General features: G+C 38.8%; 1 protein-coding gene across 10 annotated transcripts in view; it reads right to left on the bottom strand.

The window, feature by feature from the left end:
* LOC309568008 (voltage-gated potassium channel KCNC1-like) overlaps positions 1–18,634 on the bottom strand; it is a 208,774-nt gene that overhangs the window by 18,247 nt on the left and 171,893 nt on the right. For 2 of the 10 annotated variants that reach the window (XM_082273568.1, XM_082273573.1), the window contains exon 4: positions 1,259–1,303. The exons of 3 other annotated variants lie outside the window; for them this stretch is intronic. In XM_082273568.1, the coding sequence (XP_082129694.1) occupies positions 1,287–1,303 (17 nt within the window). In that variant the 3' untranslated portion in view covers positions 1,259–1,286. Of the gene's footprint in view, positions 1–1,150; positions 1,304–12,807; positions 12,934–17,807; positions 17,858–18,634 lie in introns of those variants that run through there. 5 more of the 10 variants (XM_082273569.1, XM_082273570.1, XR_014225983.1 and 2 more) reach the window with 4 other exon arrangements.

Genomic DNA, 18,634 nt, shown 5'->3' with positions numbered 1-18,634 from the left:
ACAAATTTGTAAAAGTTCAGGTCACTTTATTTTCAGCATTGTGCTTACTTCTTTCAGACTCTCCCACAAGCCTGAAAAAGTGAGACAACCTAACAGGGTAATTCCCAAAATGCAATAAACCATGGTGCCCCATTTTTTTAGGCTTAAGAAGGCCAGAGAAAGCGCATAAAAAATACATGCACCCTAGTTTCTGTGGGCCAAAACCAAGTCCTTGGTGTCTCGGTGCCATATTTGCTTAGTGCTACCTCATTCGCCAATAAGCATGGAGAAGAAGCAGGCATGCAGCAGAGTAGCAGAGACTCACAAGTACTGGACACGCGTACACGCACACAATCAAACAAAACATGAACCCAGTAGCAGGAGGATTATCAAGGTTGTAGGATTTAAATCTGTTTACTGTGGACACATGCAACTTTCTCCTGCCAATGTTGGCCACGCAGACAACTGTTTATTTGGTCAATTCAGCAAATTTTACTAACAGAAGTGTGATAGTTGGAACCCTTCAATATAGTGCATTTAAAATAACCAGATGGTCAATGGTAACATCTATTGTTGAGCTTGCCCAACCAAGGCTGATATCTTAGGTGCAGGAAGCCACTGGCTGGCTGCACCACTTTATTTGCTTGGCAAACCCAAGGAGTGAAACTTTCCCATCATATTTGCCAACTGTACCTTTGCTGTAACTGGAGGAAGAGTTACTTTGCCATTACTGTGATCACCATAATATATAATGAATAATAATTCCAATAGGGAATGCAAGACCATAAAAAATGTGGCAGTTAGGTGGAGATAGCAAATCAAATAGGAAGGCTTGAAAGGTACAAATTTATCTAATATGTGATTCAGCCCGCATGTATCAGTTGCAAACCTAATAATATCAGCTTTGGGTGGATTGACCTGTTAAACTAACCAAATGGAATCTGAGTATGGCACTGACTGCTTGTACAGTACTTTCATTTCATTTTCTAATGATACTTGTGATAAGACTATGCTTTTTGCTTTATCGGGCAGGTAGCATACCCACTAGATGTCTGCTAAAACAGTGCTTCCTTTGTGCCCTACTTTACTGTTCTTTGGTCAGACTCTGATCTCCGGAATATATAGCACAGAAAGAATGCATACTTCTCACAGTAATGACGTATCCACCAACCTGATCCACTATCGTTCTTTTTGATTAATTACAGGGATTACCACACTATATCCAATATAGACTACTTAAAGCATGTGATGTTAGCTACAGTAGGTGGACCTGACTTGCCTCGAATGCTGGCACTGATAAGTCAGCTTCAGGGATTTATCAGAGCTAAGAAAAAACAAAATAAACACACACACAAAACACTCAAATAAAGAACGAAAAATTAACTAAATATCAACATTTTCAAAGGGTAGAACAAATACTGAGTTTTTTAATGTTATGGTCATTTAAGAAAACTGATTTTATTATGTATTTGGTCAGATTTGCAGCTTATTCAATAAGGCGAAGGGCAAAGTGCAGCAACCCATAGCAACCAATCACCTTTCACTGCCCTGACTTTGGTAACCTGAAATGCACTTGGTTGGTATGGGTTACTGTACATTATCATTGCTCTTTCACTGAATCAGCTTGTTCATTACTTATATAAAAGCTCAGCAAATAACTGAAATACAGTAACCCATAGCAGCCACAAAAAAAGTAATTTCTAGATTTTTTTTATGATAGCCAGACAATAAAATACTTCAGCTATTCCCACCGACATAGGATAGGATCATAAAGAAAACATGTATACAGACAACTTAAGATCCAAATTTTACCAAAATAAAGTAAGCAAATAGCCTCTTATCCAAGATGAGTTTGAATTCCATTGAGAGAACTGTCTCAATCAAAAGGCAAGAATGACAATTGCTTTGTGCTTAAATTGTATACACCTTTTCACCATCATCCACCTGACATCATAAAGTGACTCATATATTCAATATAAGTGTCGAGATTCCCATGCATATATTTGCTAGACAAATCGACTACCTCAAAGAAAATTTAGACTTTTAGGCACTATTTCAATACAATAAAATATAGAAAAAAGTCAAGAATCTTTTATTTACACAAAATCCTGAAACCATTAAAAAAAAAAAACAGGCTGACATTATGACGTACAATTATGCTGTACATGACTGAATATCAAATCAAAATATCCACTATTAATGTGGTAGCACATGTGAGATTTTTCCGATGCATCTAAAAACTCTTCCTAAGGGTCAGGAGAAGGCAAGACAATTTATCAGTCAGAAAAAAGCAATCCTCATCTTGGGACTAAGCAACTGACCACAGGAGGAGCAAAGCGACTCGCAAGGACCTTAGTTTATCGGAGAATCACTTTGGCATTAAAACATAACACAACCACTAGAAGTGGTAAAAAATAAGATGGTGGTTTCCAAAAATGCTGGCAAAAATTGTGGGCCCCGATGATGAGTCCAAATATGCAACTCAGCAACATTCCTCTGTTCTCCCAGAAACATATAGGACCAGAATGACTTACATATTTTGCTATTTTTTAAGGACTTTGGTAAATAAAATATTTTTTTACTTTTTTATATATTTTTTTTGTATAGCAATAGTGCCTAAAAAGTCCCAGTTTTCTTTGAGGTAGTTAGTCTACCTTTTCACCATCACGTCATAGCAAAGAAGCTTTGAAAGTAAAGGTATAAAGTTCAACTCAAGCCAAAACCATTTTTTTTTTTTTTTGGGTACAGAGGTAATGGGATGCAACATCTTTTGGGGTTTTATCATTCTCTGTGACCCCATTGTTGGGGAGATTTATTCTCATTTTGTGGCCTGATGACCACTGTCGTCATAACAGAAAGCGAGGGAAAATTTAAAATGATTCAGTTGTCTCCAATACAGAAGTAGAGGGCAAACCTACCTATGAGGACACCAATTATAGTGCCAACTGTCATAGAATGTATTTCCCCTCACTTTGGGGGAGATTTTCCTTTCTGTTTGTGAGACAAGAAGGGAGGGAAAATCTATTTAACAGAAATACTGTGGTAAAAGAAATAGACACAGCTGCTAACTCTTCCCTATTCTATCCAAAAGTAAAAAATGAAACCTTTTGTTTGGATTTCCACTTAAAATATATTGTTATCGTTAGCTGGCCATGCATGGCTTGAATTTTGTCAGATTTCTACTGAATTCGGAACTGCTTGATGACTAGCATAATAAAAAATATAACAAAATAAAGATATGTACAATAGAATATTTGACTACATTTTTTGGGGTTCTGAAGTCTATTGTAATGTTCCATATCAAAGGAAAAATTGTTTTCCCTTTCATGAGAACACTTGGTAGGGATCTATAAACTAAACTTATTTCCTTGGCCCACTTAAAGTGGATCTTGCAGTAAAATGTCGGGGCAATAAAAAAACTGTCTGCGATTTCCCCCCTTTATAAATTACCTACTATGAGTATGTGGAGTAAGGGGAGGGGGAAAATTGAGTGGACCTTGCATTTTACTGCAAGGTCCACTTTAAGGCTATGTTTACACCGATGGGAATTGGATGCGGGTTTCCCCGCATTCAATTTGCATGACAGGAGGATGGAGCTGGTTCACACAGCTCCGTGGCCGCGTTCCACACTGGAAAAGGGGTCCTGTGCATCTTTGGCTCTGTTTCAGGTCTGAATTAAGGCAAAAAATCTGACCTGATTTTTACCTGAAATGGAGAACAAGGACGCATAGGACCCCGGCTGCGAGCCGTGGCCGCAGCTAGTGTGAACTTAACCTTAGTCTTACAACAAATACCACTGACTTCAGAAAAGTTTTATAAAAAACAATCAGACCCTTTTATATCACAGCTTTAAAGAGTAGAGTGCTAGCCTGCATAGATTTATCTACATTTTGTTGTGGAGGCGTGAATAAAAATTAAGGTGCGAGCCTGCATTGATTTATCTACATTTATAAATAATAAAATAAAGAATACAAATTAAGGGTAATCAGTTAAAGGCTAAGTTCACCTTTACTGAAAAAAATAATAAATTTTTCTTGCGGGGGGCCTGTACAGGCTTTCTGTTTGAAAGCCAGAGGACATGTCATTGGACTACGAGAGTGCTCATCAGCCCCCCGCAGCCCATAGAAACTACAAGTATATCTGCCACAGTGGAAGACAGTACTTGTAGTTTATTCATTCACAGGAATCCATAAATGAATGATGCGGTTGTATGGGCTGAGCTTTAAAAAGTGATAGGAGGTACTGGGAGAAAACCCCCTACCTACTGTCATGAAGGTGGGGGGGGGGGGGGTGGTGCAACATGTTACATGTTCCACCCTAAACATGGCTGGAACATATAAAGTGTTCCAAAGGTGAAATTATCCTTTAGATGTACATAATCTGTAAACCTATACCATATGACCGACCAGGAGGCAGAGAAATAAAAAAATATATAAATACTTTATTTAATTTAAGAACACAGAAAAATATATTTTGACAATGGCAAAAACCTGCATCAACACATGCCATATTGCAGTGTGTGTTGGTTGAATGAGAGAGATTAAAATCTGATTCTTTGTATTTAAACCACAAGATCCCTGCTTTAAGGGAAGCCTAAGGACTTGTGTCCATGACAGTTTGGAATCCGCATTTCTACAAATGTGTTGAAAGTAGGGTTGCACCAATACTGGTACTTTTTCATCATGCAAATGCTATGGGCTCAAATTACACTACAAAGAATCACGTGTGATTTGAACAGGAATGCGGTGCGATTCCTGCTGAATCACATGTGGTTTCCCACACCACTCCTGTGTGAACCCAGGAGTAATGATATCACATACTGAACACCCAAAAAGCTGTAGCAAGTGGCCATGTTGTTCAGTTATCATCAGAGTCAGCCATCACAGTCTTACAGAACAGTTAAACATTGGCCCCCTCCCTCCTCCTTTAATTCATGGAATGCATAGGTTTTACACTTCAAAAGAGCTGTTATCTCAACTCAGAGACATCAAAAACCAGCGCTTAGGTCTGTGCAGAGCTGTAAACAGCTAATTGAGTCCTGGCAGGATGTCTGTTTCTGCTGTCCAGGCCTATCGTAAAACTATGACCAAATCCATTAAGGATACGTAGAACTAATGGGAATCATAAAAGGCAAGCCTAGAGCTTTGCCCAATTCAAAACTTAATAAATCAACACGATTTATAAACTCAAACAGGAACATGACACATTAATAATAAGTATATATTTAAATGAGAAATGTTGTACTGAATGAAATAAGGTCATACATGACCACACTAGCACATATAGAAGGGAAGATAGCTGTCAGATATTCCCTGGGTGACAAGTTTAGCTGAGCTACCCTGTGTTTAGTATCCCTGGACACGAAATTCAATGCCGAACAATAATGTATCAGTTTCAGGACATATTGGAAGATATGAATAGTGGTATAAAACTTTCTATAAGGGAGGGACCTGATATTGTCATAAACCCAGGACAGCCCATGGCCACTTGGTTTTATTGGTCAGGAGTATCAGTCAACACCCCTTTGGTTCCAGAGAAAAAGGGAGATGCCTAACCAGTTGAGAGTTCTCATGGTACCATCAAAGCAGGAACTGTCAAGTTTGAGAACTGATAACACGTGGCTCATCAACTGAACTCTGAAAAAACACAGAGGACATTGACTACAAATATTCTTCCTCCTCAATTCCACCTTATTTTGCTATTGCTTTGACCTTTTTATTAATAAAACCTTATTTTGTAAAGTGTTAATCTTGTCATTAAGCTGTTAATGCAACCTAACAAAGAACCTGTCTCTTGAAGAGTGCTACTGTATAGGATAAATCCTATGAACATACCTGTCTGTGGTGACAGTGTGTGCTACAGACAATTATTCTAAAATCATAATTGGTATTGCTAAAATTACGAGCTTCCTCCTGCTCGGACCAAACAGGGGTGATGGCTTTTAAAGGGTTAATTGCTTAATTAGCCTAGTGACAATCGCTCTCAGGCTGCTGGCACCAGATTGTGGTCCCGCGAGCTGGAAAATCTTTGTGCAGGGTACAGTTGAGGATGGCATTGTTACTTAAGTGACAGCGTGGTGTGAGATTGGCTGGTCCTTTGTCACAAGTTAGTGAGAAGGGTAGGGATCCGTCACACCAGGCTTGTCATAGTGACTTCATCCTTGGTTCACACATGAGCGGTGTGGGAAACTGCATGTGATTTGGACAGGAATCGCACCGCATTCCTGTTCAAATCACATTCAATGCTTTGCAGTGCGATTTGAGCCCATTCATTTTGTATAGGTTCAAATTGCTCCGCACAGCACGATAAATAGGTATAGGAATCTGGTATCGACGAATACCTGGTGTATCCCTAGTGGAAAGCATTTTTAAAAGTGTCTCAAGTGCAATGACTGAAATTTGAAATACAGTAGCGGTTTGCACTGTATTGCTTTGTGTCTTTCTTTTTTTTTTGTTCTTACAGAAGCACTCTAGCTTTCTGTCACTTCACAATAGTTTGTTTGGACCAGCCTGCTCCAAACAAACTATTTGCTTTACTAACAGATGTACCTCCTGAGAGCGCTGTATAAACAGTATGTAGCATCAGCTCTGTGTTCGGACGGCATTATGGGGACTACCTGTCCCGTTTCTGGAACAATATTGAGTCGGGTTGAGCGCTGCTTAGCCATTCACAAAAAACTTTTGAATTTGCTGAATGAATATGAGGCTTCCTCTGATTGGCTGAGGTGGAGTTTTCTTGCTGGGATCTCTCAGCCTGTTCCCCTCCAATGATCAGACTTGTCCTGATATGCCCCCCCCCCTCCATCCTGCACATCCTTTTACTGGGAAGATGAGTGTGCTGTTGCTTCCCCTCCCCCAGCTTTTATGCAGCTGAGAACAGAGGAAATGTGATCACTTATAAAAAAAGTGGGAAAAGTGTTTATAATGTTCTTTTGATATCTATAGACAAATGTTTTGCCTTTCATTTCTACTTTAAACTAAATGGGTTGTTTTTACAAGGTGAGGGTTTACATATGCTATAAGTGGTGTTCCATCTGCTTGTTTTTTTGCATTCCTGTCAGTTGAAATGTACTTTAAACACATTGAAAAGTGAAAAACAATGCACTTTAAGATTACCCTTGATCACGTTGATTTGTGACGCAACGCATCGGGAGGAGCCGGGTGACATCACTTACTGGAAGTACCGCATTTAGAAGACAGACGCCGTTTAGAGACCCCATTGGTTTCTATTCTTTGATGATTGCAGCTTATTTTAATGTAAGTCTTTATTTAACAAAGCTGAATATCTTTTAACGTACTTCACTATGGAGCCCCTTATTTCTCATCTATTTATAAGCTGATGGGATCATCCTACAACTGTTGGGGAATTGCTCCACACAGCATCTATTGTCCTGTACTACAACCACGGTATTACCATCAGTAAGGAGGACTGGATCTGTGCCCCTGAAATGTATTCAAATAGTGTGATTTATTCTCAATGAGGTGAGCGGCCATTGCACTCACAAGGTGTTATTTCACTTGGTGAGTTCCTGGGATACACTTTGGCACTCTGGCACAGGAGGAAGTTATTATTATTTGTGCCCTTAAGAGATCTCAAATTGGTCTGTGACTCGCTACACAGAGAACAAATTTGATATATTCCCTGTACATTAATTAGCTTTTTTGGACTATTTACTTAATATTTATTTCTCACTTTGCACTTTATTTGTGGACATTTTGGACCACTAATGATTATGATTATAATGTTATATTATATATTTATATTATTACTATTTACTATTACTGTTATATTATATATTTATGAATTGTGCACGTTTATACCTTTGTCACATCATTGGATTATTTTTTTTCACATTCACTTTCCATTTTTTTGGAATGATTATTTGAACAACATCATATCCGATTCATGTGATTTTATATTGATCATATTTTTGTGACTTTAGTGCTGATTTACTTATTAATCTGTTGATCTTTAATGCATTTTAAGAGCTTCTACCTCCATACCCGTGTGAAGTTAAAGTTTTTTTTTTTTTTAGTTTTGGCTAGAGTGATAGGGGTTTAGAAATCTATGTAGGAAGTATTTCCTTCATTTCCTATTCTGTACACACAACAGAAAGTGAGAGTAAATTACTTCAAAGTGATAAATATGCAATATTATCCATATAGTATAATCTATATAGATGAAAAATATAATTTTATACACAATTTAAAAAATTGGTTTTACATACACTTTAATTTTTAATTGAAGTATTTTCTTTACGTTAATGCAGCTTCGTGTTGCAGCATTTTTGTTTATTTTTCATAAATTTAAAGGGGAATCCAGACTGATTACTAAAGCAATGACTACAATTTTGTGTTTGTTTTCTATTTTCAAGTATTCAAGAACCAACCCAGCAAACGTGAGTAAGGTGTGCAGAACCAGGATCTTAAGGGTAGAGGTTTCACCACTGAGGACCTCAAAATAGTAAAGAAAAAAGTGAGCGATTTTACTTAGCACCATCTACCAAAAATTGGACTTTCTCTTTTTTTGTTACTTAAGCTGCAAAAAATTAATTAGTTGCTATGGGCAACATCGCTTTTTTGTTTGCCTCAACAAAAAGTATGTGCCCAGAATACAAAATAGTAGCACGTGCCAATTGATTTGTTTTTAGAATTAAATGATGAAAGAGTTCCATGCTATCTCAAGGTGTGTGAAAGCTGATTTCTCTGTGCGGAAACATTTGCTTAATCTCACTCTTCAAACTGGAAAACAACACATAATAACAACACCATCTGTGTAGTACTTGAAATAACCAACTTTCTTCACCAACTATTTGTAAGTTATGTTATGTGATTCTTTCTAAAATGTTCATGAGTACAGCTGAGTACATACCTCCCTAACCTACTGCATGCTTTAAGTGATTAATCCATCCACAACTGACATTTCGGCTATAGACAGCCTTTCTCAACCATTTTACCCCAAAGGAACCCCTAAAATGATTTTCAGGTCTCAGGGAACCCATGTTCAAACCAGTCCATCGGGGTCAGTAAGAAAAATGCTGTTACAATGGAGGTCAATGGGAAGAATGCCCCCCTTAGAGTTCCACCCTTACAGACAGCTCAATAGATCACTGGTGTAATGATGCTGGCTTTACCAACTGGCATTGACCCTGGGACTATGCAGGCCCCAGCAAAAGGGAGGCCAATCAGCCACAATACAAGGAACCCCTAACAATCTTTCCCCTAACAATCTTTCCACGGAACCCTGGTTGGTAATGGCTAGCCTATGGATTCTAATCAACTGTAGGTTTAGGTCCACTTTAAATAATTAGAAAGACATAAGGGAGGATTGGTAGATGTTTTAAAATAAGAATAATATTACCTGTCCGCTACGATAAGGAAATCCTGAAGCTTTCCAATTCCTCTATACATGACCTAAACCTGGTTTTAGATCACGTTGCTTGCACCAGTTCTGCACTGCGGGTAAAGAGGTTTAGCAAAGTCTTTATTCAGATTGACTGAAGAGCCCCAGTGCGTTACTTTTTTAGCATTAGGTCTTATGACCAGATAAGCAGCAGGTTCTTACTGTTAGGACAGACAAGTTAGCTTATGCTCATTTAATTATCCCCCTCTACACTTTATAATTTCTAAGTTGTTATTGTGGAAGTTTTGGGTTTCATTCTGCTGTGAGGATGGCAAAACATCTTAGACAGAGTTCTTAGCTTTGCCTTTTGCCAACACGGAGTCCTAAAGTGAAGTTGTGCTTTGCATCCTCCCCAGCTGTACCTACTCCCCTACCCCTCGCACCTCTGTCATTATGTTTGGCGTGGAAGCAGGGGGAACCTATACTTGGTACTTCCATGTATAAGAATCATGTTACTTCCTCCCTTCCTCTCATGTGCTTGGTGATTGGTTGCTCAGGCACTCAATGATGTCACATGAAAGCAGACAAAGAGATTGGAGTTTATACAATTCTTCCTCTCTTTTCTCTCTCTAGACAGAAAGTGAGGAGAACGTTCCCAAATGAGCACAAGCTGACAGCAGTTCAACCCCTTCTTGATCTATCCAAATCAAATGGAAAGTTTTGGCTGGAGTTGTGCTTTAATCCTCTGGCTGCAAAGGTTCTAAGACTCTCAGTACTTAAATTGATTAGCAAAAGTAAAAATGCTTTATAATTGCTGTATCAGGTTGGTGGACCTTGGATCTCAAATGAAGATCCTGAGACTAAGAAGCCTGCAACTGATTCGAAATCTACTAGAAATACAGTTTTGGGTGGACTGACCCTTTAACACTCATAACAAACAAACATGAGAAACTGTAAAAACATGAGAAACTGTAAAAATGTAGCATAGCTAGAGAGGGTCTGGTTCTTTACCAAGAAAGATGGATGGTGAGGACTAAAATCAAAAATTTTTTTTAGTTTTGGACAGAATGGAGAGGGAATGGAATACCTATCAGTTTTTATTGCTGTCTGTGCCCCTGTTGAGGAGAATCACCCTCTCTATTTGTTTACAATATCATTAAGACCCCGTTCACATTGGGGGCGACGCTACTTGCCGGGGCGACCTAACAGGTTGCGGTGCACAGCTCGCACCGCGACCTCGGAGCGGCCGGCACGGACTTCCTAACATTGAAGTCAATGCAGGTCGCTCCGGGTCGCCCCAAAGAAGCTCTGGACCCTTTTTCTAAGTCGGAGCGACTTGTGTCGCTCCTATTAGAACGGGTCCACAGCTTCTCTATGGCAGGCGACCTACGGCGACCTGTCAGGGGACCAGGTCGCCTGACAGGTCGCCCCAGTGTGAACAGGGTCTAAAAGTGAAAGTAAAAGAAAATCCCACATTTTGAGTTGTCCCCAGAAAAGTAAAAGAGGGGACATTAGTTCTGGAGGACTGGGGGTCCCCAAGGAATTCCTTTGATTTGTAGGGATTTTCTCTCACTTCATGTTTGGCTATGGGACAGGAAGTAAAGAGAAATCTCCACAATGGGACACAGATGGCGAAAAAAAATCTGGCAGGGGTTATAACCCTCCCTTGCTCGATCCAACATGAAAAAAAAAAGAAGTGTCGCCTATAGTTTTACTTTACTCTTTCGCAAAGTCAACAAATGAAAGTAAAACATGTAAAAAATGTGTTGCCTTTCTATGCAGAAAAGTGAATAACTAATTGGTTACAGAAAATATTTGCATGAAAAAATGAGGGCTTCAGGTGCTTCTTAATGACTCACTATTGACTCCTACGGGCCTGGCTGTTTTATACAGTGCACAAATCTGTTGCATTATTTGTAGCTACTTAGCTTGGTATATTGCCAATATAGTAAGTTGATGTGTGGCTCTATCTTTGCCTATCCTTACACTTTCCTTGTATAACATACATTTCTTTATTCTTACCTTAACAACAACATGGATTTGTAATGACCCATTGTTAAAATTGATACATGGTAATCCTGGGATTTTATTGTTGATCTCCAGTATATGCCAGTTACAGCAAGTCGATAATATCAAATGAGCGTTGTTTAGATATTATCACATGGTGCCTTGGCTATTGTACAATGGTAACTTGAATCAGGAAGACAGATGGTGCCGCACTGCATCTGTTTCCATCTACAACTTGCCAACATTGAGGGTTATTGAGGAATGATCTGAGCTAGTTATATTGCATCCAAAGGCTTGCTAGATACCACAGTTCTTAAGCAGCTTAGCATGCACTATTCACATGTTGCCTTTGAGCATCAGATCATTGGATAACCAGAACTTGGTAAATGAAGTATGAGGGAAATGAAGTTTGGATCCATACTCGGCTGGTGCCACTCGGGGCTTCATAATAAAGTGTCTAAATGAGGAACTGTTTTTGCCATAGCAAACAGTCTCAGATCTCCCCCATTCAGATGCTCTAGGCAAGTAATAAAATTAAAGGGAGAATCTGATATGTTGCTGCAGAAAAACAGATAACTCTGATTTCAGACACTTAAAATAATCTGTTTTAACAGTATGTATGCATGTTTAAAGAGGCTCTCCAACAAATTACACTCTTTCCACAGAGAGGCCTTGTAAAGCAATGTAAAGCCCTCACCTCAGGGCTGTTTATATCCCCATGCCTTATCTGGAAAAAGCCATGTTAATACTGCTTTAGGGAGGTGCTATCAATAATATCTATTTCTTTCTTTCTATGTCTATTATGGGTACCTACAGCTGTACTTTACATAACAGCCAGTCCCTTCCATGGCTGATTTCACATAAGGGTTTTGAATGCTCACAGCTCTTGAATCTCCTGCAAAAGTTAATGGATTTATGGTTGTAAAACACTGAACAGCCTCTCTGTGAAAAAAAAAAAGAAACTTTGTCTTTGAGAGCACCTTTAAGGGTCAGTACATCTAGAACAGATATTTCAGTTTTGGGTAGAAGCTGGTCTGCTAAATAACCCACCAGCACTATATCTCCAATGGGTCTCCAATGGAGGGAGATCTCTACACTATTTTCGGCTCTGTCCACTTGCCATGGCCTTTACAAGGGGGTCTTGCTCTGCCTGGTTTAATTTGCCTTTTGTGCAGAATGCATCAGGGGGTAAGACTCTTTCTGCAGCAAGACGATTGAGGCACTGAGGCAAAGATTTTTCATCAAACTCATATTATATAAGAGGCAGGTTGCTAATTTAGTGAATCCAAGGGCGCCCATAACTAACATACCCTAGCCCTTAGATGCACTGACCTTTTAGGTATCCCCAGCCAAATAATTACTGTCAATATGGATCTAGGCAGTATGGGAAAGGTTATTTGGTGCATTGCAGAAACAGAAGTGAGCCAGGTTTGTCATTCAGGAGGGTGAGAAAAGGGCATTCCCCTTCATGCTACTCACCCCTAAGGCATCATGCATCCTACTGCTTGATCCATGTGGCTGCATTGGCATTGAGGTCATGCAGGAGGTCAACGTCTTGTTTGTACCAGTCGTCGTGCTGAGGTGATGGAGTGCAGGCGTTGACAGCTGAAGAGCGAAGGGCGCAGGCAATGACAATGAAACATGGATGAGAATGAACATAAACAAACAAAAAAAAAGAAATGCTTTAATGTAGATGACTTCATAAAAGATGCCCTGTCCCCCTCCTCCCAGCATGTGTGTCAGCCTCTGTAAGACCACTATATCCTATCTGTTAAAAGTCCTATAGGATACACAGGATCACATCCTTTTAATAAAATTAGATATGAAGGAAAAATACACCTCCATTAAAAAGCAAATAACTTACACAACTACTACAAGGCTATTGTGTCATTTAATATCATTTTATTTAAAAATACCTTTTCATTTCAGTTTTTTTGCAGAGAGGATTTCCCCAAGTCACCTCTAGGTCAGTTATTTGTTGAGCAGTAGTGTTACTCTGTTAGTGCTTTTACACATATTTTTATATGCAGAGTCCAGTAGGTAGAGGGTGGAACAAACAGCTGGCATGAAGCCAAGGTAGAGGGGTCTCAACTGTGGGTAACTGCAGGCAAAACCCTGATATATCAAGGGAGCCCTGACATTTTTTGTGAAGCTGTAAGTTAGTAGAACCCTCCAAAGTAGGAATTAACTACCACATTTTCCAGCGTATAAGACGACTGGGCGTATAAGACGACCCCCCTAATTTTCATCTACCGGTAATACTTATACTTAGGTTTCCTTGGAGATATTATACTCGGCGTATAAGACGACCCCCCATTTTTGGGCGCTTTTTTTGAGGTTCAAAAGTAGTCTTATACGCCAGAAAATACAGTATATCTTGGAATTACACGGTATATTCTCTCAAAACTGATATTTAATTTATTCTTGGAGACTAAATCACCCACTGATTCTTGTATCGCTTAGGTCTCAAGCTTCAGGAATTAGGTTTTATATGTAACAAATATCATGATTGTTGAAGCAGGTGTTCCTTTTCCTGAATAAAATGTTTATTGTGAACCACAACTGCTAACAAGTTGTGATCATAGGACCAGGTATGGTTAAAATATATTAGTGGTTTTTATCTTTGAGATAATCAATAAACATTATTTTATTCAAAAAGAGATATACCTGATCTGCTGTGTCAGCTACTTCTTGTCACAGTGAGAAACTGTAGTTGGCACACTCAGCATCACCATTTGGTGGTTAGGCTCAGGATATTGGTGGATTGTAACTACCTTTTTAAGATCTCCTGGCTCTGACAGCATGGAACCTGGGGTCTTACTGCCAGAGAAATGTGAAAGCCAACAAGAAAACTAAAAACCACTATGAGCACTGCAGGGGAAAGGTAGACTAGGTAGAGAGATCTTGAAGCCAGAGTCCCCAGGAGATATTAGAAGCTGCTAAGGGATTTTAATATAATTGAATTTCTTTAAAGCTAAAACATAAGGGGTCAAATTTTGTTTTTCATTTGGCCAAAAAAGGACTTCAGCAACCTTACCCCTTAAGAAGTGTGCTACAGGATTAAATGGTACGGACACTGAGTATTTCACACAAAACTAATATTCTCATGTTGGGTAGATGGTGGAGATTAAATCTCTAAGGATTTATCACTGCTCTCCAAGACTTTGATGGTGAGATTTCCATGCTTGGTTTCCCAGTTCTGCACATCTTCCATGGCCATAATGTGTGTGTATCTTGTGGTTGGACATTTCTTTTATATTACAGAGATTTCAACAGAAATAAAACACCTAAGACTGGGCAGAAACACCCAAAACTCCAGTTATGTGGGAGCAGAGCCAAGAAATATGGAAACAACTAAGAGAAGTAAGAACTCAGAAGATGAATTAGTTCATTACACTCCACCTATAAATGAAATACCAGTTTTGAGTGAATGTTAAGGCATCAGAAAACTTAATTGAGGTAACTTATATATGGTAATAAATGGTCATTCAGATTAGCGTGGGTCTGATAAGAAATTTTAGTTAGAGGACATGCAGTGAAAGAAATAGCATTTATGGTAATCAAGTAAATCTCCAATTGGTCATGGAAAATTTCTACTGAGGACCAGGTGTACACTAAAAACCTTTCAGTATCAGAATAAGTAAAAGTCCTATCCATATAACTGCCCAGTTGGCCTGGTTCAACTGAGCTTTCACTAAAAACCTTTTAGTATCAGATTAAGTAGGCGTTCCATCCATATAACTGCCCAGCTGGCCTGGCTCTACTGACCTTCTTAAATAAGGTAGAGCAGTGAGCAATGATGGTGCACAGAGTGCTGCAACTAATAGCAACCAATCAGTTTTAATCTTTAATCAGGGAAACTGCATTCTTAACAACTATCTTTTTTTGAGTTATTATTGTGAAATTTGACTGATGGTAATTGTTTTTCACATAACCTAAATTATTTATATGCATACTTTTCCACATTGCATATATTAATCCTATTGACAAATCTCTGTCCATGAACTGACACAACATAATAACAACGATAGAGGAATTAAGTTCTATTACTATCACTAAACTGAAAATGTATATTTCGTAAGCAACTGTATCATATAGATAAAAATTACAACTGTAGGGAGATTTTAATATTGGCAAATGTTTGGAAATTGGTTTGCATTAAGGGACACCTGTTTGTGAGATGAAATGTATTCAAAAGTACACCTGTTTGTGAGATGAAAGGTATTCAATTGCTAATACTACTGCAAAGTTTGCCCACAGGAGGCGACTGAGCATGCCTTAATAGCCAGGAGCCTCCTAAGAGACCTGAAACCCAGGATGTTCTATTATGTAAATCTATTTTCCTGTTGAATCCCAAGTCTCAGAATTGGTCATTAGGTGTTCCATTAAAGCAATGAGCCAATATTGAGGTATGGGAGTGAAGAGGAAGGTGGGCAATGTCTACTTCAGAAACTGAAGTCAAAATCTGCTGATCAGAGCACCATGGGTTTCAAAGCTACTGGGACACACCGGCAGATACCCAAGGGTGGCTCCGTTCAAAGTGTCTAATTTGCAGTGCTTCTTTTGTCAGTTTAATTTCCCTTCAGGTGTTCTGAAAACTGATTGTTTAAAAAAATTTTGTCTAGAAAACCTTAAGGAGACTAGATTTCCTCAAAAATGTTGAGAACCTTGAAAGATACCTTCTGATTGGTTGCTGTGGGTGATCATACTTTGAACAATACTACACAGCTTATAACAGCAGAAATGGGTCATCTCTTGGTCTTTGGGGTTTGCACAGTAAACTGGGGAATCTGGAGGAAACTGGCCTCTGTAGAGCACCTCCTTGTCAAGTAAAAAAAATCATACTTCCCATTTGCATACAGCTACGTACAAAAAACATGCACCATGTGCATGTGTAAAGAACGATTTTCAAGCACACAAACAAGCAGAGCTTAAATACATAATGGTTCACACATTGGGACAAATGTATTGGTCTGAAAATTGGGATGAAATAAGCAAAATACCTGGCTGGCTAATATCATTTGTATTTTTCTATTTTTTTGGTAAATTGATTATCCTCCCCCCTCCCATTCAACACCAGTCTGTTTTGCCTGTGGTTGGGGTATTTGTACAAAAACACAACTGTTGCTGAAGAGACATGTGACCACTCTCAGTGGATGGGAGTTATGGGCCATACACACTATAAGATTTTCTGAAGACTTTTTCCTTTAGATTTACCAAAACCATATAATATGAGGTCAAACCTAAACACTTTCAATTTGTATGCAATCTGGCAGGCCCTTGCACTACATAGAAAAGGTAAATCTGAAGGAAATCTAACCACAAAAGTTGGATAGTGTGTATCCAGCTTAAGTGAAAACTTTTTCAGCTTTACCTTAAGCAGTGGGGAGATATAAAAGGTGGTACTAAATACTACCAAATCCAATTCCAATATATTGTTGAATTATGTTATTTTAAAACCTGTGTGTGTTGTTTTTGCTTACATCTGTTAGCACTGTGGTATGGGGACTTACCAGTTCGGTGGGGGAGGGATGGAAACTTACCTGCTTCCACAAGAGGGTAGGTAAGTGACTATGAACCCCTTCACTTTCCATATCTCCTTCTTTGGGGAAGCCAATGGTTTAGTAGTGGTTGATGCCTTTCATTTTGTTTTAAAGCGATAACGTGTGGGATTTCACATTAATAAACCAATGTCTGTGACTACCAAAATTGTTGAGAATTTTTCCTGTTGTGTTACACTCATTGTTCATTGTACATCTACTGTACACACTCAGTATGGCTAATTTAGTAACATAGCACAATTAGAAATTATTTGCAGTAAACCAAAAAATCAAATCACATTTTAGCAATGTTGGTTAGTCTAAAGCAGGGGTCTTCAAACCATGGCCCTCCAGTTGTTCAGGAACTACAATTCCCAACATGCCTAGTCATGTCTTTAAATGTCAGAGTTTTACAATGCCTCATGGGATGTGTAGTTCTGCAACAGCTGGAGGGCCGTAGTTTGAGGATCCCTGGTCTAAAGAAAGCTGACTGGTTGCTTTTGGCTACTGCACATTACTGCTCTGAGCCCTTTGCTTAAAATCAAGCCAATAAAGCAAAATTGAGATATTTCTGGCTGGTAGAGTCATTTACTTTTATCAGGAGAAGCTTAGTGGGTATGGTTCATGGCTTGGCCATGGGAAAGGCTTAATGAAAAATATGCATTGTGATGAGTAGACGCAAACACACACACACACGCAATTGCAAACACATACACACACACAGACTTACACACACTCATTCTAACACACATATCCCTCCTGGGCATACAGCCATGTCCATACTGGTCTCTTGCATAAAAGCTCAACCTACCATGCTGGTAACAGCATGACAAAAATATGAGTGTGCTGCCTCACGTAGCTGTAGTGCATATAGAAAGATTTTGATACAAGTAGCAAAATCTATTGGAAATGCAAATAATGACAATAATAAACATATACAGCAGTAAAACCTCAGTCAGATATCGGGCCATTATGATCTGTCACATGAGCTGAAAAACAAAAAGAGCAAAAAAAAAAAAAAATACACAAAGGTCGAAGGACATAACACAGAACATGAACATATGAACGGCTTGTTTGGCATTTCTGCTTTTTTCACATATAAACATTGAAACAATAGACAATACGTTGTATGAACATGTTGTCCCACCTTTGGGTACTGCTATGGAATTCACACAATTATGGTATAGCTATATGTACTCATTTGCTATTGATCTCTAAACACTTGTTGCTTGCATCTCAATAATCATATTTCACCTCAAGTCGGACTTTGTTCAAGCCAAGCCAACTTTCAGAGAAAATGTGGTAGTGTCTGGCAAACATTGTGGTAATTTTGCACCACAAGATTAAGACAATTCATGATACAAAATCGTACATGCCAACAATCCCAGAGAAAATTAAACCCCACCCCTGAGGTTCCCAGTTCCTACCTAGAAGCACTACCTGCTCAACAAAGTTTTAACTTTTCCCAATTTTGTGTCAAGTCCCTCCTGCATGGCCAAAAGAGCCTGAAGTTAGGATCTGCTGGCAAGTGTGAGCTATAAAAAAGTTTTGTTTTTGTTTTTTTGAGCAGCAAATTGAAAAATAGCTTGCTGGATGCTTTAAACATGCCCGATCTCAATCGTATAATGTCTTTCTTACAATAAAAAAATTAGATATTGCATGTTGCTTTTTGTTGCTGAGCTGCTTCTGTTTGTCACAGATCTCCTCCAAGTTTCCTGACCACCATGGCATATATACAGTCCAACAGATTAAAGAAATTAAATGTA

The sequence above is a fragment of the Pelophylax lessonae genome (genome assembly GCF_965119305.1).
Source record: "Pelophylax lessonae genome assembly, chromosome: 12".
NCBI classification, from domain to species: domain Eukaryota; kingdom Metazoa; phylum Chordata; class Amphibia; order Anura; family Ranidae; genus Pelophylax; species Pelophylax lessonae.
The sequence above is the reverse complement of the archived record's forward strand: the minus strand, read 5'-3'. Positions and strand labels throughout refer to the sequence as shown.